The 21530-nt window shown below is 50.9% G+C and overlaps 1 protein-coding gene across 3 annotated transcripts in view; it reads left to right on the forward strand.

The window, feature by feature from the left end:
- Positions 1 to 21530, forward strand: part of Bmp1 (bone morphogenetic protein 1) — a 44577-nt gene that overhangs the window by 13809 nt on the left and 9238 nt on the right. For 2 of the 3 annotated variants that reach the window (XM_052191005.1, XM_052191006.1), the window contains 10 exons: positions 1096 to 1220; positions 1753 to 1868; positions 11686 to 11788; positions 13737 to 13853; positions 14077 to 14222; positions 14356 to 14551; positions 15170 to 15295; positions 15896 to 16056; positions 16441 to 16621; positions 20495 to 20620. In XM_052191005.1, coding sequence (XP_052046965.1) covers positions 1096 to 1220; positions 1753 to 1868; positions 11686 to 11788; positions 13737 to 13853; positions 14077 to 14222; positions 14356 to 14551; positions 15170 to 15295; positions 15896 to 16056; positions 16441 to 16621; positions 20495 to 20620 — 1397 coding nt within the window. The other variant, XM_052191007.1, reaches the window with a different exon arrangement.

Here is a 21530-nt window from a genome sequence, read left to right on the forward strand (position 1 = left end):
ATCAAACTCCATTCATCAGCCCTGGTGGCAATCGTCTCGACCACTGAGCTGTCCCGCTAACCTGCAGACCTTGACCGTTTGATTGTCTTGCTTCAGCAGAGGTCACAGGGCAGGACCAGCTTTGTCTATTTTGTGATTGGCTGATTTGCACAAAGCTTGACTTTTGCCCTGGCCTGGTCCCCATAGCCAGTTCACAAGATATCACCTTAACCAGGGCTTGCTAGGAGAAGACCCTCCTGCAGGACTGGGAGGAATGTCCCCACCTCTCCTCACACCCCTCCCTGGACCTGCCTTCCTGCACCCATGTCCTTGTCTGGGTAGTGGCCTCCTCCCTTCCAGCTCAGGACCTGGGAATGTAGATGGAGACGGGGTGGGGGTGGGCTGGGGGTGGTGTCTGGTGGTGGTGGTGAACTCATTCGGCCCTCCACCCCCACAGACCCTCCTTCCATTTCCCATCATACCCGCACCCCCTGCCGGGTCCTTCCCAGCTGGATGTGAGTCAGGGACCCTGGGGAGGGCAGAAATGCTGTCTCCTCTTTGTTCTGCTCCTCCCAAATGGAAAGACAGAGATTAGCAGGAAGGAATTGAGAAAGAGGGACACTGTGCCCTGGGAGCTGGCTGGCCACGGTGGAAGCTGCCGTTAGTTACCCTTTGGCCTTTCTCCAGTCACAGCCATGTCAGAGGGTAATGAGTTGACCCTGGGAAGTCAAGAGAGAAGTCGACTAGGACTGAATTTGAGGTCTGGAGGTGGAGGCTGGGTGGTGCTGTGGAGATAACAAAGGAGGGTCCAAAGCTTTCCGGGGCTGTGGTTTGAAGCCAGTCTGAGCATAAGGGCCTGGGTCCCTGATCTCTCAAAGCATTTCTGGGGCTCCCCCACCCCCCAGCTCCTGTGGTATAGCTGCCACGGAACAGGGTGGCTGCTGGTCAGTGGGCAGCCTAATGACAGGGTAAGGCATCTCCGCCCTTCCCTGACCCTGCTGAGGAATGTCTGGGCCCTGGCAGAGTCATGCCCTGTGCTGTAGATGAGCGCACTGCCCTCCTTCTTCACCCACCATCCAGCAACTCATGTCCTCGGTCTCACCGTGTCCTTCTCAGGGGCATCTTCCTGGACACCATTGTTCCCAAGTATGAGGTGAATGGGGTGAAGCCTTCCATTGGCCAAAGGACCCGACTCAGCAAGGGGGACATCGCTCAGGCCCGGAAGCTCTACAAATGCCCAGGTTGGAGCAGGGAAGGGACAGACCAGGAGGGATGGAAGGTAGGGTCCAAGGAAGACAGGGGTCAGGACCCAGGAACCCCTAGAAAGTAACAGCTGTAAGTCTCCGAGACAGGTGTTGGAAAGGAGGGACAATAAAGATGGACAGTATTCTGGTTAGGGATCAACCTGGGGCTAGGCTGGTAGGTAGTAGAAAGGGCCTAAAAATTGAGGAGTAGTAGGGGCAGAAAGGAGGAACAACTAGCCTCTTCCCTGGACAGTGAGGAGGAGGTGAGGCCCACCAAACGGGTTTGACCTCAACTCTGGAATCCATGTTTCCTTGACAACGGGGCATCTGGTTACCCTGGCAGCAGTAGACCAGGGAAGTAGGATGGTTTATGCTTATATGTAAGAAGGGGTGTGTGTGTACATCTTAAAGGGACAGAACACCTCTCTTCAGTCAGTCTTGTCTCCCCTAAGGGTTCCAAGGCTCAGGGTGAGCTGGGGATCTGGCTCCTGCAGTCCGCAGCTTAGTAACTAGTTTTCTCCCTTGACAGCCTGTGGTGAAACCCTCCAAGACAGCACCGGCAACTTCTCCTCCCCCGAGTATCCCAATGGCTACTCTGCCCACATGCACTGTGTATGGCGCATCTCCGTCACACCTGGGGAGAAGGTAACTGTGATTGATCACCTGTCGGAGTCTATTAGGACCCCAGCAATGGTGTAGCATCACCCTCCAGGAGGCCCAGCCCAGGGACGTCTGGCAGAAGGGTGACCTACCTGGTCATCCACATAGATACATTAAGTATATAATGAGGAGGGTTCGCGCTGAATCGAGCCTTGCTGAGCCTCCCTCCTCCTCAGTGAGCTGTGCATGCTTCGGTGCTAATCTGAACGAAGACCGAGTTGCTATGTGCGGTTACCATGTGGTTCTATTGTGATTGTCTAGCTCTTCTTGGGTGCTTTTTAAAGTGCTTGTCACGTGGCTCCTCTTTTTATTTTTATGGCCACCCTGAGTCCTCATTTCACAGAGGAAGAAACTGAGTTACAGGAAGATTAATTAACTGCCCAGGTCATGCAGTTAACAAGGGCAGGGTAGGATGTCAACCCTTCTCAGGGCTGGGTTCAAGCCCGGCCTTTTCTGGGATGCCTTGGGTGGACTTGGGTGAACCACTTAGCTCCAGCCCTTGGCCCTCTGTCCTCTGTATAGTCAGAGCTTGAGTCAGGGATTCCCAAAGGGCCCTTCTCACTTCTCACAAGCTGTGGTCCTGAGAACAGCTAAGAACAAAGCAAATGCTTTGGCCATGCCAGCCTTCCTACCCCTCTTTTTCCTTGCTGTTTGGGACCCTCAGGTCCCTCCCTGCCAGATGCTCCTTCAGGTGAGCAGAGTAGACACCAAATGCATGAGGAACCCACGACCTTACCCATCACAATCTCCCACTGCATGATTGACTAGCCTTGTTTGACTACCTGAACTTATGAGGGCTTGGGACCCCTCTTACTTCTGTTCTCTCTCCAACTCTTTTTTTTTTTTTTTTTGAGACAGAGTTTCTTTGTGTAGCCCTGGCTGTCCTGGAACTCACTCTGTAGACCAGGCTGGCCTTGAACTTAGAAATCTGCCTGCCTCTGCCTCCCAGAGTGCTGGGATTACAGGCGTGCGCCACCACCGCCTGGCTCTCTCTCTCCAACTCTTAACTCTACAGAGTTTCAGGGAAAGGAGGAAAGTTTATCTCTGAAAACCCTCAGGGCTTCTCAAGAGCAGATCCTTGTAACTCACCTCCTGGTTCCTCCCAAAGCAGGAAGGCCCTTCTCCTTCTTCCTTTTTAAATTTTATTATTTGTATGTAGAGAAGCAGAAGGTATATGCATGTGAGTACAGGTGCCCACGGAGGGCAGAGGCATCAGATCCTCCTGGAGCTGAAGTTACAGGCAGTTGTGAACTGTCTGATAAGGGCACTGGGAACCAAGCTTCCAACCTCTGGAATAGCAGAAACATCTCTCCAGCCCCTCCCATGACTTCTTAGGCCAGGCATGGCCTTGTCACATGAAGTCTAGATTTCTCAGCCAACCCTGGACCTTCTGTGTCCTTCATATTTTTTATTGTTCCCAAGAGCGAACTGCTGCATTCTTTCCCATAATTGGAATGTGGTGTTTAATTTAGTGTTACATTGTTTTCATGGAGTCTTCGACACCTTCCGCAAAGAGGATTTAGAATCAGAGTTCCACTATCCAGCAAGTCCTACTTGCCTCTCACCTCTGCCATTGCCTGTTGGATAAGCATGTCACCTGATGCTGTCCTGAGCTTTAATCAGAATCTTGAGCAGGACACAAGCCAAAGCAAGTCTAAGATCTCCCTCCAAACTCCCATTGACCCACTAAGTTGCAGGTTTTCACAACTTAGCAATGATCTTTGATGACATTCTTCCTAGCCACAGGCCACCACCTGTTGCATTTTTCTGAAGCCTCTGGCATCATCCCCTAGCTTAGGAATCTATCTGACAGTGATGAATACAAAGCATACCAAATTACAGTTGAGAAAATGTCCATCTCAAAAGAAGAGAAGCATGCTCGCCAGGGGGCCTTGCTTCAGTAGATCGTACTCCACCCCTCACGCACACATCCCCAAATGCTTCTTTCCTAAGTAGCCAAAGACTGCCTTTTTAATTATGGATTGATGTTCAGCTCCATGGTTTGCTGTTCCCAGAATCCGCTCGTAGCCGCCTTTCTGCATGCACACGCACGCAGGCACACACATACACTCTTCAAAGTTGAGCAAGCTTTTGCTGTGAGCTGTTGAGATTACACACACTGATCACATCTGCAAGTTATTTGACTGTCCTCTGAAGTCATCTGTGAAGCCCAGAGACAAACGTCAATTTAGAGAGGAGCTCCTTGCTCTCCCTTCTGTCTGGACAGCGGCTTTCCAGATGGTGGATGGCTTTTGTTTTCGCAGCTTGAGGATGGTGCTTTCCTGTGCCGGACTCTTACTGAGAATTTGGTAATTCTGTTATCCCCGCCCCCCCCCCCCCCCTTAGCTACATCCTGCCATCTTCCCTCAAAAGCTGTCTTGGCTCTTGTTCTTCTCATTCCAAATCTCAAAATTACAAGACTTTCTGCTATTTTGAATGGGTTGAGCCCTCACTGCCTTCCCAAGGGTCTGTCTACTACTCCAGGCTTTGGAAATCTCATTCGTAAGTATAAGTAATAATAATAGTGATGATGATGATAGCTTACAGTTATTGAACTTAAGATTTGTCAAACATGAGTTCAGTGATTTTGTGTGTTAAGTTCTTGTGTATGATGGAAATCAAAGCCGGGGTTAGTTAGGCAAAGGCTTTACTGAGCTGGGATCCCCAGCCTACACTGTGCCTTTGAATTAGCATGGCAACATCATAGTATTGGTCTGACATGGTCCCTGTTCTGCTTATGAGAAAATCAACTTACAAAAGTCAGTCCCCAGCCCCAGGCCACATAGAAGCTACATCTGGATAGACTGGTCTGTGAGTATAAGACTGTTCTGTTCTGAGGTCCTGTTGCAGTGTCTCAAAAATTGTTCTGGTGTTCTTCGGCAAACCTACGAAGTATAATCCTACGAGGTGCCTAGTACAGGGCCAAGGACCAGAGATGTGCAGATACACAAAAGAGCCCGGTCCTCCAAGAACAGCTAAGGAATAACATGGCTTCCTTTCCTGGTCAGGGACATGCATGACCCAGCCATCAAGAGTGAGGCCATGTGGTAACCTGGATCAAGGCTTTCTCACCCGCAGTTTCTGACTGCATGCGCCAGCCAGCCCTCGTGTCTCTGAATGGTCCCAGGGCCTGGACTAGGAGCCTCCCTGGCCTGTAGGCCCTCCATAATTCCCAAAAGACCTTCATCCCCTTTCAGAACCCTGCTCAGAGATCCAGGGAGAGAAATGGATTCAAGATAAAAATTATAAACACACCAAATGCATGGTGGTAGAAATGTATCAATTAAAAAAGAAAGAAAGAGCTGGGAGGTGGCGGCACATGCCTTTAATCCCAGCACTTGGGAGGCAGAGGCAGGTGGATTTCTGAGTTTGAGGCCAGCCTAGTCTACAGAGTGAGTTCCAGGATAGCCAGGGCTACACAGAGAAACCCTGTCTTGAAAAAAAAAAAACCAAAAAAAAAAAAATTGTCAGTTTTTAAAAAAGTGAGTCCAGGCCATCGCCCTGACACAGGCCTTTAATCTCAGCACTGGTAGACAGAGCCAGATGGATCTCTACATAGTGAGTCTCAGAAGAGTCATTGTAAAAACCTTGTCTGAAAAAGAAAAAAATTCAAGATGGTACCTTGGGGCCATGAACCCAAGGACCTCTGGTGGCTGGTACTTTTAGAATGAGGGCCACTTTCTTGTTCTGTCTGTCACTTTAAAATTGTAACCTTGGGCCCCGGATTTGTTGTTAGGACAATTATGTGCCAAGCAATGAAACAGGCGCGTGACACGCATAGTCTCTCAAAGTCTATAGTCATCTTTCTTGTGTTGCCACCCCTACTGTAGGCCAGGGAAGTGAGGCTCGCAGCCTTACGTGTAAATCTGACCAGGCTTATCCAGGGAAATGCCTGATTTGCCAGCAGTAAAGCCACCTCCCCGAGCATTTGGACTTTGACATCAAATCCGGCAGAAGGGAAGTTGTTTTCCACCCACTCTCCAGTGCTTAGCTTAGGGCCAGAAGTGTGGATGATAAGCCCTTCTTGGCATGTCACCTTCAAGAAAGAGTCCCTTTATGGTGAACCAAGTGTTTGTCAACACTCAGGTAATTAGCAAGCCGACCTTGGGACTTGGCACTACTTCCCAGACAATGAAACAAACACTCTGTGCCTTTCTTTTCCTACTTGAAAAAACGGGCCCAGTGATTTGTGGATTTATATGAGGATTCAAGGAACTGATATCTAGAAGGAGCTTGAGCGGTGCATAGTGTGCAGAGACATCTCAGCAAAGATTGGCTGCAGTTGTCGTGTCTGTATCCTCAGTGGATAGGTGGCTAAGCTCTAGTCAGTTTCCAAATGCCCTACTGACTCTCCTTATGTCCAGGATTCTGATCTGAACCACTGAGTGTCCAGGTATCCCAAACAGCTTAGGGCTGGACACTCACGGAGGGCTAGCAATGTGCAACTCAGTGACAGGGCACAAGCATGTCACTAGCGTGTACAAGGCACAGAATTCACTGTCCAGTGCCACAGAGACGTAAATAAACTGACTTCTAAAAGTGAAATTCACGCTTACTGTCCACCTGCCTTGCACCAGATGATACAGTAAGCTTCACTCATCTTATTTCCTTAAGCCATGAGGCAGTTCCTGGTGCCCACTCGCAGATAGGAAAAACAGCAGGAAGGAATTCAGTGATGAGTCTAAGATTGTGAGGTGAGGCCACCTTGAAGCCCGTGAGTTGTCTAAAGGGCGACGTGGTTAATGACCTCAGGTAGCTCCTTCCCAAGTGAGAAGGGTAGTACTCTGTTGGGTAGTACTCTGTTGGCTCGTCCTTGAGAGCACCACCGTGTGTGAGGAAACCTTTTCACAGATGGATACGCTGTACCTCAGGTCATCCCCATGTCTCCAGTGCAACCACTGAGACCCCCTCCAATCCGGAGACAGATATAGGTTCAAGGAAGCAGAACTAAATGCCCCAAGTCCTCAGCTAGGAAACGGTAGAGCTGGACAGATTTTCTTTGGCAAGGGCAGTGCCCTTGCCACCAGGGCACAGCTGTGTCCACATGACAGAAATCAGTACAACTCTTAATTAGACATGTCTGGTCTCAATATAGCCAGTGCTGTGCCTCCCTTGAGGATGCTACTGACCACCAACACAGGTCTCTTCCTCCCAAGTCAGGTGACCACTGTCTGTCTAACCCCTTGGGAGGTCTTGGGTGGGCCTTCTGGGGCTCTAGCCCTCTGGGTGTGGTGACTTTGGAGCTCATCCTCCATGTTTATCTGTGTGAGGGAAAGAGAGTAGATGTTTGATCTCGTTCCAGTGGCTGGGCGGCCCAGGGGGCCGCCTGCATGAGGGGCAGAGGGTGGGAGTGTGGGAGTCGGGGTGCTGCGCCTCAGCTGTCCACAGTCCTTCCTCCATCTGGCAATCCGTGACGGATATTTTTGTCATTTGTTAGGTATATAAAAATAACATGTGCCTGATATAAAATGCCTGAACAGTCCGTAAACACGATGTAAAAAAATGAATATTCTCTTCCTTAATCCTTTATAGCCCACTTCTCAACAGGGACCAAGCATGAGGAGTGCTTTGATGTGTTTGTCTATGTGACACACATAAAGACAAAAGGGACTTCACAGTCACATCATGGACTTCTGCAGCTTGCCTTGCACTTAGCAGTAGATCCTGCCCTTGCTTTGGGTCAGCTTGGATAGATTTTTACCTCATCTGTTTGCATGACTGTTCGTCCATCAGTCTTTGTCATTTTTCTCTGTGTCTGTGTCTGTGCTGTGTGTCTGTGTCTGTGTCTGTGTCTGTGTGTGTCTGTGTCTATGTGTGTCTATCTGCCTGTGTCTGTGTCTGTGTGTGTCTGTGTCTGTGTCTATGTGTGTCTATCTGCCTGTGTCTGTGTCTGTGTGTGTCTGTGTCTATGTGTGTCTATCTGCCTGTGTCTGTGTGTGTCTGTGTCTGTGTCTGTGTGTGTCTGTGTCTGTGTGTGTCTGTGTCTGTGTGTGTCTGTGTGTCTGTGTCCGTGTGTGTCTGTGTGTCTGTCTGTGTGTGTCTGTGTGCCTGTGTCTATGTGTGTCTATCTGCCTGTGTCTGTGTCTGTGTGTGTCTGTGTCTATGTGTGTCTGTGTCTATGTCTATGTGTGTCTGTGTCTATGTGTGTCTATCTGCCTGTGTCTGTCTGTGTCTGTGTCTATGTGTGTCTGTGTCTGTGTATGTTTGTGTCTTTATCTGTCCCTGTCCCTGTCTCTGTCTCTATCTCTGTCTGTCTATCTGTCCCTCTGTCCGTCATTCCCTCCTTCCCTCCTTCTCTCCTTCCATCCGTCTCTGGTTTTTCAGGATAGGGTTGTTCTATGTAGCCCTGGCTGTCTTGAAACTCTGTAGATCAGGCTGACCTCAAACTCACAGAGTTCACCGAAGCCTACCTCTGCCTCCTGCCTGCTGGGATTAAAGGTGTAGGAAACTAGAGCCTAGTTCTCTTCTAGTGAAGGACGGTTGATTTTAAGTTTTTTTCAAGTTTTCACTATTACCCAAAGTGCTTCAGTAGACACATTTATACTTCCATCTTTATAGATTTAGGCAAGCCTGCCTGAGGATATTCCTAAAAGCAAGATCATACTTGAGAGATACTTATTAAGTACTTACTAATGCTACATGTGGAGGGGACAAGGGAGATTTCTGCCTGCCTGGATTTGCATTTCCATGCTGGAGGAGAAGGAGATAGAGATTGCATCAGGAGTCCCCGAGGGCAGGGAGATGGGAGCGCCCGTTGGGGAGGAACCTACTGAGAGGCGCAGTGGCTCATGTGCGGGTGTTCAGAGAGGTCCCCGTTCATGGCAGGCGTGTCGAAAGTGGGGCAGCATCTGCAGGCATCAGCTGAGAGCTTCCAACAGTTAGTACAAAGGTCCAGAGACAGGCATGGTACGTTTGAGGATGGAGCCTAGTAAGGAGGAATGGTGGGAGAAAAGGTCAGAGGTAACAGACGAGATGGGAGAAGATCCTTCGACGTGACGTGAGGACTTGGGAGTTTATTCTGAGTTATGCATATGTTACGTGTATTAAAGGACTTTGAGCTGAGGGTGGATCTGATCAGGTAGACATGATAAAAACCTGACTCTGATTGCTATGGCTTAGGCAGGGCCGAGCCAAGAACAAGGAATAAACTTAGCGTGGATCTAGGATGGGAGGGTGGACAGAAGGTGTGGCTGGAAGAGAGAGGAGTGGTGGGAGGGTGGGGGCAGAAAGTAGGAGACTTAGCTCGTCAGTGCCGAGGGCCCAGTGGTACAGTCACGCACACAGGCAGGTGCGGCTGCCCATACCGATGAAAGTCAATGATCTGGCTGTGACCAGCTTGTCGTTTTTTAGGTGAGAACAGTTAAGTAGGAAGAGGAGTGTGAGTCTGGAGTTCACACCACGGAGGTTGGGTGTGAGGAGGTACCAGTGAAGGCCGGCAGTCGTCTCACTCTGAAGGCTGCCACAGTGCCAGCCCTTGGCTGCTTCCCTCTGTGGGAGCATTTGGTCATTTTCCTAAAAGGGATAATGAGTTGGATGGAGGGGTTTATACTTTCAAAACAGAGCCAGACGGATGGATCGCTGTAAGCCTTGTCTATACAGGGAGTTCCAGGCCAACTGGAGGCGGGGACTGTGGGGCTGAGGAGATGGGATGTGTGACATGTGACATTCTGGCTCCACGGAAAGAGCTAGAATGGATTTGCAGCTTCGCTTTTTGAAATTGACAATGTTAGTAGTAATGGTAATGACTTTCTATAATAATGACTAATAATTCAGCACGTATATGATTCACTTCAAAAATGCAGCCTCATTCATAGACATTTGAAGTTACTACAATTGATGAAACTTACACAAATAGAGTAAGAAAGAAGAGTGGGGGCTGTGGACCAAGGAAGGAGTGGGCAGGGAGGGGTGAGGGAAACGTCTTAGGCTCAGACCTTGATGGTCACGGCGGGAACTGCTGTTGGGGTGAGATTGGAAAGATGGAGTGCAGAGATGGGAGCAGGGGGCTACAAGTGGGGACTATGGAAGGGGCGCGCGCCCTCATTAATGAGGCTCGGGCATGGTGTGCTGGGATGTACTGGGGGACACAGAGACTAGGGCAGATGTCACGGAATGAGAGGGCAGGAAGAGAGACTGAGTAGGTGATGATTAAAATCCACTCAGTAGGGCTAGCAAGATGACTTTACACCAAGCCTGTCACCTTGAGTCTGATACTCGGAACCCACAGGATAGAACAAGAGAACTGATTCCTGAGAGCTGTCCTCTGGCCTCCACACACCTGTGTGTATGCACACTAGAGATATAAAAAACCAGCAAACATCCAGACCCAGCACTGACAAAGCTGGCTTGGGAGAGTGTCCAGGAACCAGTCCTGTTGACGGTGATACGGACGCCGGGTGCCAGTCTCTGCCTTGGAATCTGTCGTGTTCAGTCCTCTGCTCTTGGCATCTGGCTTCCCACTGAAGCCGAGGGGAGATGTGGCCCTCGTTCCTTCTTTAGCAGGAAAGCCCACTAGTGAGTGTCCAACCACATGCACCCCACAGGTCACAACAACCCTGACCCTAGAACCTTTCGGGGACTCTGACAGCATAGGAGGATTGAGAATCTCTCTGGATAATTCCAAGCAACTACATTCCCTTATAGGGAAAGCCTCTGCCTTTTAAAATTCCATGGTCCTGGGGCCAGAGACATAGCTCAGCCATTAAGAGACCCAAGTCTGATTCTTAGTACCCACATGGGTTAGCTCAAAACCACCTGTAATTCTAATTTGAGGGACTCATGACTTCTTCTGGCCTCGACAGGCAGCTGGCAAACGTGTGATATAAATGTATATACTCAGGTACACACAGATACACATAAACTAAACTTTATTTTTATATATTATCTCTCTGTGTAGTCCTGTAGACCAGGTTGGCCTCATATTCACAGAGATCCTCCTGCCTCCGCCTCTCTAGTTCTGGTTCTAGTTCTAAAGGCATGTGCTACCATGCCCAGCTCTAAAGTAAAAAAAAAAAAAAAAAAAAAAAAAAAAAAAAAAATTAAAAAGGTTCTTGGCTTTGGTTGTGGAGCCTTGAGACTTACCAAAGGGCTGTAGCCATTGTCAGGGAATACTGTGGTGTCAGAGGCTGTCACAGGAGCTGACTGACGCTGGGTCAGGAAAGTTGTGTGGCTGACCCTAGGACTTAGCAGGAAATATATGGCTGATTCAAACCCAGGCCCTTGGGCTGAGATTTACATTTTGTTCTGTACAGTCTTCATACTTATGTAATGCTGTTCATAAGTTCCATAAGGACAGAGATCTATGTTGAACCCATTCCTCAGAGGGACTGTGAGCTGACATTAGTCCCTGCAGATACCATGCCCCTTCCAGAAATCAGGGCCCAGTGAGTGTGTATGATTGGTGTCTCAACTTCTGTCCTGGCCCCTTTTCCATTTCAGATACACACCCCTACCCTCAGACCTCACTCCCTTCTGAGCCTTTCCTGGCCCTGCCCTTTTCCCTAAGGACATCATTATTAATATTGACTGTGAGGAAACTGGACTGGTTATTTAAGCCAGCACAGTAGCCCTATACTGGGGTGGAGAGTGCAAGGCAGGTGAAGGCCTGCACCCTCATGGATGTCTGGCAACAGGACAAGTGGGCAGGTATCTTCAGTTAGTCTGATGAGGACCACTGGGGTACTACACTGGCCGCGACTTGTGACGGTTAACTTTCCCTCCTGCTAGGCAGAGGGCATGGTTAGGTACAGAGTGGGAGCCATGTAACCTTCTCTCCTCACCCTCACCTCATTTCTTCCCCTAGATTATTCTGAACTTCACATCCATGGACCTGTACCGTAGCCGCCTCTGCTGGTATGACTATGTAGAGGTGCGGGATGGCTTCTGGAGAAAGGCGCCTCTCCGAGGTAAAGGACACAGGCTCCTCAGCCTCCTCAGCCCCCTGGTTCTTTGTCAAAACCCTTTGGGGCCCAATACCTTAAGCAGGGTGACATCCTGATATGAGATCTACAATGTAGCTCTGATGTAGTTTACTGCTGTGACAATGGGGGAATCCTGTCTGTGACGCCGCAGACTTCCAATTCTTAGTGCTGGCTTTGTTTGGGGCTACCCTGTGGAGAAGTTCCTTCACTATGAGGGTTGGGAAGTCAAAGGAATATACAAAGATGTATGGGAGGCTGCTCATCATATCCCATAGCTCCAGACTCACACCCTCACTGGGATTTCCTTGATGTATATGGTTTAACTTTTGGGTGTCTATGATATGGCCTAGCTTTTAACCTACTGTGGCAGGCCCTTAATTCACCTTGACACCTGTAGGCTTGGACCAGTGTCCTGGCTCTGTTTATATAAGATACTTTGTCACTAATTGTATATGTGTTTGCATGTGTCTGCACATGTATGTGCACACACACGTATGAAGTGAGTGGGATAAAAATTGCTCAAAGCTACAGGACAAAGCAAGGCGCAGTAGTGTGGTACTTCTAACTCTGGGGAGGCTGAAGGCAGAGGGGTGCTGAGTTTGAGAATAGCCTGGGCTACATAGCAAGAGCCAATCTTAACAACAACAAAATCTAAAGCACCTTTGGACACACAGGCAGCTCAGTGGACACAGAGCTAGAGCAAAGGGGACATCCGCATCAAGCCTGAGCTATTGTGTGACGCTGTTCATCGTTCTGTCTATAGTCGGAAGTGATCGGGGACTACCTACCCTCCGCAGCATCTCTGTCCCATTGTCTGGGAGAAGCAGCCACAGGCTTTCAGATGATTATCTCCTCGCTTCTGCTTCTGATATTCTGGTAGACCTGTTAGCCACCCAAAGCAACTGACGTTCCATCTCCTCTGCAGTGTGTTAGGTCTCTGAGATTAGAATTTCTTTCTCATAACTGGCATTCCTAGGCCAGCACCCACCTTCTGACCCTTGGTTGAAACGTGAGAAAACACTCTGTCTTTCAGGAACACACGAATCATCCCCAATCAGTTCTTGACTGCAAAGAATTTTACAGATAGCGAGCCTCAACCCTTGTGTGGATTCTTATTGAGTTTTATTTGAACAGGATTGCTTTCTGGCCCTGTCCTCAGATTCTGGAATCTGGGATTCCAAACGCATTCCCTGAATTTGACCCAGTGGTGGCATGCTATGACAGTATATGCAGAGAAAGCTACGTCCATTTCTCTCTCATTTCTTCTTTGCATGGAGATCTCATAAAGATCACTAACCATGGTTAATTTACTTTAAAAAGGTCAGTGATGCTAGGCAGTAGGGCACAGGCCTTTAATCCCAACACCCAGGAGGCAGGCAGAGCTCTGTGGATTTGAGTCCAACCAGGGCTACACAGAGAAAGTCTGTCTTGAAAAACCAAATCAAACAAACAAACAAACAAACAAACAAACAAAAAGGTCAATAAAACTTGAATCCCGGACTTTGGAGGCTGAGACCAAAAGTTCAAGGCCAGGGTCTAGAGTATAGCTCGTCTGGTAGAGTGCTTGCCAAATATGCACAAAGCCATGTTTCAGTTCAGATGCTCGGGTCTATAATCTCAGCACTGAGGAGGCTGAGGCCTTGAGCTTTCAATTCAAGGCTAGCCTGGTCTAAATAGTGAGACCTTCTCTAAAACAAACAATAAAAATTCTCCCAAAACACCCCCCCCCAAAAAATGCCGATGAAAAGCAAATCAGTAAAACACATATGTTCTTCAGCTCCTGCCCTATTTCAAGGAGTTTCTGACTCTTCTGGTGGTCGTAAGAGTAGACACAGTCGGGTGGCTGCAGACTGGAGCCCCTAGCCTCCTAGAAAGTTGGGGCCTGTATGAGGAGACCTGGGACTCAAGTGCCATCTGCCTTTATTGCCTGCAGGCCGGTTCTGTGGGGGCAAACTCCCGGAGCCCATTGTCTCCACCGACAGCCGCCTCTGGGTGGAATTCCGAAGCAGCAGCAACTGGGTTGGAAAGGGCTTCTTTGCCGTCTATGAAGGTACTGAGGGAGAGGAAGAGGGCCCTTGGACATTCCAGAGCCATTCCCCTCCTGTTGCCTCCAGGGCCCCTACTGATGGTTCTCCAGTGGGGTCAGCAGGGTGGGAAATGGGGAGTGGGGTATGTTGGAAATGTGGGGAAGGGGCGCTTAGGCAGGGCTGAGGTTGCTGACCACCGCTGTCCTGTGCTCCATCTCATTCCCGCCTCATCCCGTGTTCCCATAGCCATTTGTGGTGGTGATGTGAAGAAGGATAATGGCCACATCCAGTCACCCAATTACCCGGATGATTACCGGCCCAGCAAAGTCTGCATCTGGCGGATCCAGGTGTCTGAGGGTTTCCACGTGGGCCTCACGTTCCAGTCCTTTGAGGTAGCCACAGATGCTTTAATCCACCGTACAATGCCTATGTTGGTTTCCAGGACAGTCTGCTTTCCTGAAGGCTCTAGGGATGGGGATCCTGGAAACCAGAGCTCCTTTCCCTGATAGAGCCCCTGACTCCTAGATCGAGCGTCACGACAGTTGTGCCTATGACTACCTGGAAGTCCGAGATGGACACAGCGAGAGCAGCAACCTCATTGGGCGCTACTGTGGTTATGAGAAGCCTGACGACATCAAAAGCACATCCAGTCGGCTCTGGCTCAAGTTCGTCTCCGATGGTTCCATTAACAAAGCTGGCTTCGCAGTCAACTTTTTCAAAGGTACTTCCTCCCCTGCCCCACATTCTCCTTCTGTGGACGCTCAGTCCCTGATCTCTTTATTCTTCATTTGTTCAATGTGAAGACTCTATGAGAGAGATGCAGGTGCAGCGACACTGTTAAAACACTGTGGGTAAACACTAGCAAAGGTCAAAGGTCACCCTCGTGAAGAGCAGAACTCTGGAGGGGAAGAGCAAGACAGAGGAGGATGTTTTTAAACAGATGTGGCCTAGGACAAACTATTTCCCCAGGCCTTCGATTCTTCACCTATTCAGTGGACACAATAGTTAGGACGCCCATATTAGGTGTCATGAATTGACAAAGGAGAGGGCAGTACTTTGGCGGCACTAATACATAGAAGGTGAGGGTAGCCTGCAGCTAGCCTGAATGCTCAGAAGAAGGTTCTGTAGGATTTCCTTGTGGGCTCTCAGCTGCCGCAGGAATATTGGGGTAGCCAAGTAAACAGACAAGTGTCGCTTTCAGCGCATTCCTCCCTGCAGCGTGGGAGGGCGGGGTCATAGGAATCCTGAGACTCCTGGGTTTGAGCCTCAATCTCAGTACAAGAGGAAGGAGCGAAGTTCAGCCTGTGGTTAGTGACACCCCGTTCTTTCTTCCCCGTAGAGGTGGACGAGTGTTCAAGGCCCAACCGCGGGGGCTGTGAGCAGCGGTGTCTGAACACCCTGGGCAGCTACAAGTGCAGCTGTGACCCCGGCTATGAGCTGGCCCCAGACAAGCGTCGATGTGAGGGTGAGTGCCTCACTAACCCAGAGCTATTGGGTCCCCTCCTGTGTCCTCCGTCAATCACATCTGAGGACAAGCTGAAGTTCTTTAGTGCCATTCCCAGCCACGAATGAGAGAGATGTCCTACGTGTCAGCCCCCAGAACACTGGCAGAGTGGGATACACACTGGCGTTAGGGGCTTTTAGTCTGACTCCTTTCTTCATACTGATCTTGACCTGGTAATTGATATCAGCGTCTTCCCAAGGGTCATGATCCACAGTTCAGATGCCACTGTCTGCAGAGAGACTCAGCCTGTAGGCGGGTGACAGCCTTGTAGGATAGCAGTTCCAGATCAGACTGGTCTTACTGGTCTTTGACCAGCTCTTCTGTGTCCCCTCCCAGCAGACATCTGGCCCATCTTCCTGAAGAGGTAGTAGAAAGGACCATATGTGAAGCCTCTTCTGCTCTTAAAATTTATGCTCAATTTCAAAGACCCCTACCAGGTGTCCCATGCCTCCGAATTGTGGGCCCACAGACTCCCATCTCCCCCTGACTGCTGCCCAGCCTCAGACCCCTTCCTAGCGTGGGGACTCCTGGTGGATGATACCACCTTCCTTGTCCCTCCAGCTGCCTGTGGGGGATTCCTTACCAAGCTCAACGGCTCCATCACCAGCCCTGGTTGGCCCAAAGAGTACCCTCCCAACAAAAACTGTATCTGGCAGTTGGTGGCTCCCACCCAGTATCGTATTTCCCTGCAATTCGACTTCTTCGAGACTGAGGGCAATGATGTAAGTGCCTCTGGAGCCAAGGTGGGTAGGAAGGTGTGGGGCGTAGGGTCTTGGCTCAGTGCCTGCCTTCTGCCATTGGGGGAGTTAGATAATAGGCTCAGAGAACAGAGACTTCCCAGTACGCAGAAGCTTGGAGGGCTTTAGGGGTGTGAAGGAGCATCTGCAGAGAAGAGCGGACGTTAGCTGGACTGTGGAATGAGGAAGGGCTTGGGGGCCAGCTGCCCTGGGGCTCTGCACTGCACACAGCCGCGTTTGGTTGGGAGAACAGATGCTTAGCCTGACAGTTTCCCAGGGAGTGAGTAGTCACCAGAGAGAGAGAGAGAGAGAGAGAGAGAGAGAGAGAGAGAGGGGTGGGGCAGCGCCCAGAGCTAGGCTCTCCTGCAGGTGTGCAAGTATGATTTTGTGGAGGTGCGCAGCGGACTCACGGCGGACTCTAAGCTGCATGGCAAGTTCTGCGGCTCCGAGAAACCAGAGGTCATCACTTCCCAGTACAACAACATGCGTGTGGAGTTCAAGTCTGACAACACGGTGTCCAAGAAGGGCTTCAAGGCCCACTTCTTCTCAGGTAATCCTGGATTTCTCGCTCTCCAGCCCCGCCTCCCCCAAAATGGAGCTCTCTGCCTTTCCTGGCCTCCTGAGCCCCCTGTGTCTCCCCAACTTGTGACCCTCCATCAGTGCAGCCCCTGAGGCATCTGAATATCTTTATTGGGAAACCTTAAAAACCTTAGTTATGCCAGGCCTAGGGAAGGGCAGAGCATTTAAGTGCAGAAATGAGAAGGCAGGCAAGCCAAGGCCTGAAAGGGGAGGTCCCAGGACAGGGAGTTCAGTTGCCTGAGAACACAGGATGGGATCGAGAAGAGGGAGGTGTCTGCCTTGGACGGTGCGCGCAGGGCAGTTCATCTTGCAGCAGCTGCACTTCTAATCAGGCCCCGCCCACCCAGCACACTGGGTTCATGCCAGGCCTTCCCAAAAGAGGAGTCGGGCCTCTGCCCTTTAGTAACAAAACTGCCCATTCCCCTGCCCCTGGAAGGTCTGGCTTCATCCATCCCTTAGCTTCATCTGGCCCTTTTGCAGTCCCTCTCTGGGTGGTCCAAACCCAGCCTTCCCAAGCTGGACCTCTGGGGTCTTGGGAGACCTCTCCCCGGCTCTAGAAATCCCTAAGTCTTTGGCCCTCAGGTCAGTGTGAGGTCAGGAGTGAAAGGGCCCAGACCTAGCAGTGAAGAGTGAGGATGCTCTACCGTGGGGTGTGGAAAGAGCAGGAAGCCAGTGGGCAGGCTGGAGCAGGTGGCTCGTGGAAGGGTGGATTAGGGACCTTCAGCCTGTCTCCTCCAGGTGGGGTGGATGTAGGGTGGGCAGGACCCTATGACGTGGTCTGGGCTGTCTCCCTTCTCCCTCCGTACCCAGGGTCCTGCATCCTCAGCCCCCTATGTGGCTGCCCTGTACCCTTGCCTGTCCCACCTGGATGCCATGCCCCTGTCCCTATGCACTGGTCCCCTGCTTGGCACTGCCAGCTGTCCTGCTCTGCTTAATATGCTCTGTTGAGCTATTGACCCCAGTCCCCTGCCCCACCGCTTGCTGAGACCCTCTCCATGTAACACCAACCCCACCCTTCCCTAGGCCCACTTAGACCAAAAAAAAAGTGCTTTCCAGAGGGCTGAGGGGATAGAATACCTGCCAGGGTGGGCTTCTCAGAGAAACCATTACCTGCTTACTCTTGTCTGTCTCTGCCCTTCTGCTGCTCCAGTCTTGGAGAGGATGTGGGGGATACCCGTGTTTGTTTGGAGTCACTGCCTTGTCTCCCCACTCTCCACATAGTACTCAACACTGTACAAGATATGTACATGCATGCACATGTGCTCACACCATATGCATACACACATGCATACACACGCATGCATATATATGCATTGCCCCTTGCACAAGAAATCTGCAGAGGACCCTCATCGATGGGCATCAGAGTTCAGCCTCAGGGCCTGGGGCGTGTGACTCTGGTCCCCCAGGAAGGGGCTGTGTGGACTTTTGGGACACCCATCGAGGAGACCCTAAGACAAGAAGGAGAAGCAAGAGCCTGAAGACCTTCAGTCTGACCCCAGCACCTCCGGGGCATTTGGGCACTGTAGGGTGAGTGCCATCTCCTTGTTGGGGTCTGTGCCACCTCCCTTGCCCTGATCCCCCACAATGTCTTCTCCAGTCACAGAATGGGCCGTCGACTCTTCAGGGTGCGCCAGAGTCCCCTCCCAGATGTTTAGGCAGCCATCCACGGAACTGACATCCCCACACGTGACTTTAGTCTTTCACTTACCCATCCACTCCTTGGCTTACAGTTTTCTTTTATCCCACCCGTGTCCCAAGCACTGGCCTAGGTATTTGGGGAGCATATATGAAGAAGGCATGAGAGCCCAAACATGCTAGGGAACTCATGGCTTACTTCATGAGCTGGGCTTCTTGGAGCTCCTACCAGAGATCCAGGAGAGGCACCCCACACCCCTCAGGGCCTGCCTCACAGACCAGTACAATGGCAGCTTCCTCGACCAGGCTCTGAGCCTCTGGGAAGGGACTTGACAACTCTACCTCTTAGACACGTGCTCCTGTGGACTCTTGATGGGTGTAGCCCACCTGAACATGAGAAATAGGGCCTTCTGGGAGTTAGTGCTACAGCCCTCAGGCTCCTGTCCTCAGCTTAGATTCGGAACTGTCCACTTATCCCGAACCTGCCTGCTCAGTGGAACGCCAGCAGCCATCTTTCCACTTCACGGCTCATCTCTGGAATTCTGGGTGTAACTGGGATCCACACACTTGTCCCGAGTGTCTGCTTCTAGGCTAGAAGCACATGGGCTTAGAACAATGGTGCGGCACACATAAGCCAGTAACTGTATGCCTGTGTGCCTGTGTGTGCCTCTGTGTGTGTGTGTATGTGTGTGTGTGTGCCTCTGTGTGTGTGTGTGCCTGTCAGCATGTAAGCAACTCTACATGTAAATGCCCACACAATGAGCACGAACACCTCTGCATGCATGTGTGTCTGTAGTCACACTGGGTCCTCCTGTCTCCATGTATGTAGGTCTGTCCATTTTCCTACATGTGTCTGCTCCTGCCTGTGTGTTTCTATCTGCATATGCTTCCACACACGTATGGAGTAGGTCATATGGGTCTTGTGTGTACACCCACACACAGATGGTTGTGTGTGCATGACTATGATATTGTGTCTGAGCCTTCATGATCTACAACAGGTGTCTGCTTGTGTGTGTGTGTGTGTATGTGTGTGTATGTGTGTGTGTATGAGTGTGTATGTGTGTGTGTGTGTGTGTGTGTGTGTGATACCTGACATGTACATGTTTGTCTGTGTTTCCATGTTTATACAGCAGTTCTTTTGTGCACAGGGCTGTGTTTATGGTTGTGTTCCCGGGTGTGTATGTCTCTGTCTCACACCTTCTGTCAGAAGGAGGGTGAGCAGAGCGTTTACGTAGCCCTTCCCACCTCTCCCCTCTACCAGCGACTCTGAGCTTCTCTTCCCCGTGTGCACGCCTCAGAGTGTGCCATCCCCCCAGCCTTCTCCTTGCCACAGGCTCACTCTTGTTCCCTGTTGCTGTGCCTCCTGCTAACCCAGCCGTAGTGACATGGCCGTCCTGCATGTGGGTCTGCCTGCCCTCCTGCCCCATTCTTCCCTGTCCACCTGTCTGGAGACCCTGGGTCTAGTTTTTATTGTTTTCCTTCCTTGGTTCCTGCCCTCCACCCCCTTCACCCCCACTCCTTTGTCCCTTTTCTCCTTCTCTCTCTCTCATTTCAGAAAAGAGGCCAGCTCTGCAGCCCCCTCGGGGACGCCCCCACCAGCTCAAATTCCGAGTGCAGAAAAGAAACCGGACCCCCCAATGAGGCCTGCCAGGCCCCCAGACCCTTCATTACTCAGGAAGCTCACCTCGGACGGAGTGGGCTGGGGGCTTCGGAGCCCACCCATTCCCTGCCTCCACTCTGCCATTCCGGTGCCTCCTTTGGCCGGACAGAACTGGTGCTCTCCTCCCCCCGCCCCCTCCCATTTTGATGGTGTCTGTGACATTTCCTGTTGTGAAGTAAAAGAGGGACCCCTGCGTCCTGCTCCTTTCTCTTGCAGTCTGCTTGTCCCTGTGTCTGTTTTTCCACTTGTCCGTCTGTCCAGTAAGCAGGTAATGGTAGAGGTCCCCGTGCTGGTCAGTTCCAGACCCCAGCCCTCCCTTCACTCTTCTGCCCACCTCTACCTTCTCTGCCCAGAGTGGAGGCCCACCCAGCTGGCCCCACTGATGCAGTGACCAGAGCGCCATCATCACCCTGACCTCTCACAGTGCACCCAGCCCCCCTGCACGAGCACTCCCTCCCACCGGAGGAAGCCCCGGCAGGCCTCCCGCTTCCCCTGGGGTGAGCTGATCTCAGCCCACACAGACCCACTGCTCTTGTTTGCACCCTACAGACAAGGATGAGTGTTCCAAGGACAATGGTGGCTGCCAGCAAGACTGTGTGAACACATTTGGCAGCTACGAGTGTCAGTGCCGCAGTGGCTTCGTCCTTCACGACAACAAACACGATTGTAAGGAAGGTAAGACCTGCGTAGAGGGTGAGGAGGATGGAGAGGGCAACCAGGGCTTGCCGGGCACCTCATACTGCCCGGAGACATCCCCGTGCAGACATCTCCATCCTGAGCAAGGGAAGCACACCTCCTGTGTGGTGCACGGGCCACCCTCCCTCACTGAGGTACCCGGGTCACATGCACAATTGCTCTCCCCTTGTCCACATCAGGAGAAGAGTCCACGGATCTGAAGGTCCATTTCTAGGATTCTTAAAACCTGAATCTAGGCTGGCTGTGGAGGCACACGCCTTTAATCCCAGCACTCGGTAGGCAGAGGTAGATGGATCTCTGAGTTTGAGGCCAACCTGGTCTACAAAGTCAGTTCCAGGACAGCCAGGGCTATATAGAGAACCCCTATCTTGAACTCTGCCCCACCTCAAAAACAAAACAAAACAAAAACCCTGAATCCAAGACTTCCTTTTTGTTATGGGTCCTCTGACACACAGAGCAGATAGCAGCTAAGAACACAGACTCTAAAGCTAGGTGGCCTGGCCTGGATCTGTAGTAACACAGTTACTTAGGTAACAATGTGCCCTTGAGTGGCCTGCTTATGCACTCTGTTCCTGTGCAAATGAAGATCACGCACATTCCTAAAAGAGAGTGAGGCTGAGAAGTGTTGGAGCCGACCCAGCTGCACAGTTAAGTGTATTGCCGTCCCTGGCCACACTGTACACCCTGGGGACGCCGAGCGGGGCTGCCACTTTCTGATGCTGGAGTCCTAAGTATACACGATATGAAACTTTTTTGAACACTATCATGATGCTACAAATAGGAAATTCTAAACCCTGACCTCATGTGATTAGTTGTAATCAAATCACAAGCACACTAAAAATCTTATGGAATATACCTTCATTCAGAGATTGGCAAGATGGCTCAGCCT

The sequence above is a fragment of the Apodemus sylvaticus genome, chromosome 8 (genome assembly GCF_947179515.1).
Source record: "Apodemus sylvaticus chromosome 8, mApoSyl1.1, whole genome shotgun sequence".
NCBI lineage: Eukaryota > Metazoa > Chordata > Mammalia > Rodentia > Muridae > Apodemus > Apodemus sylvaticus.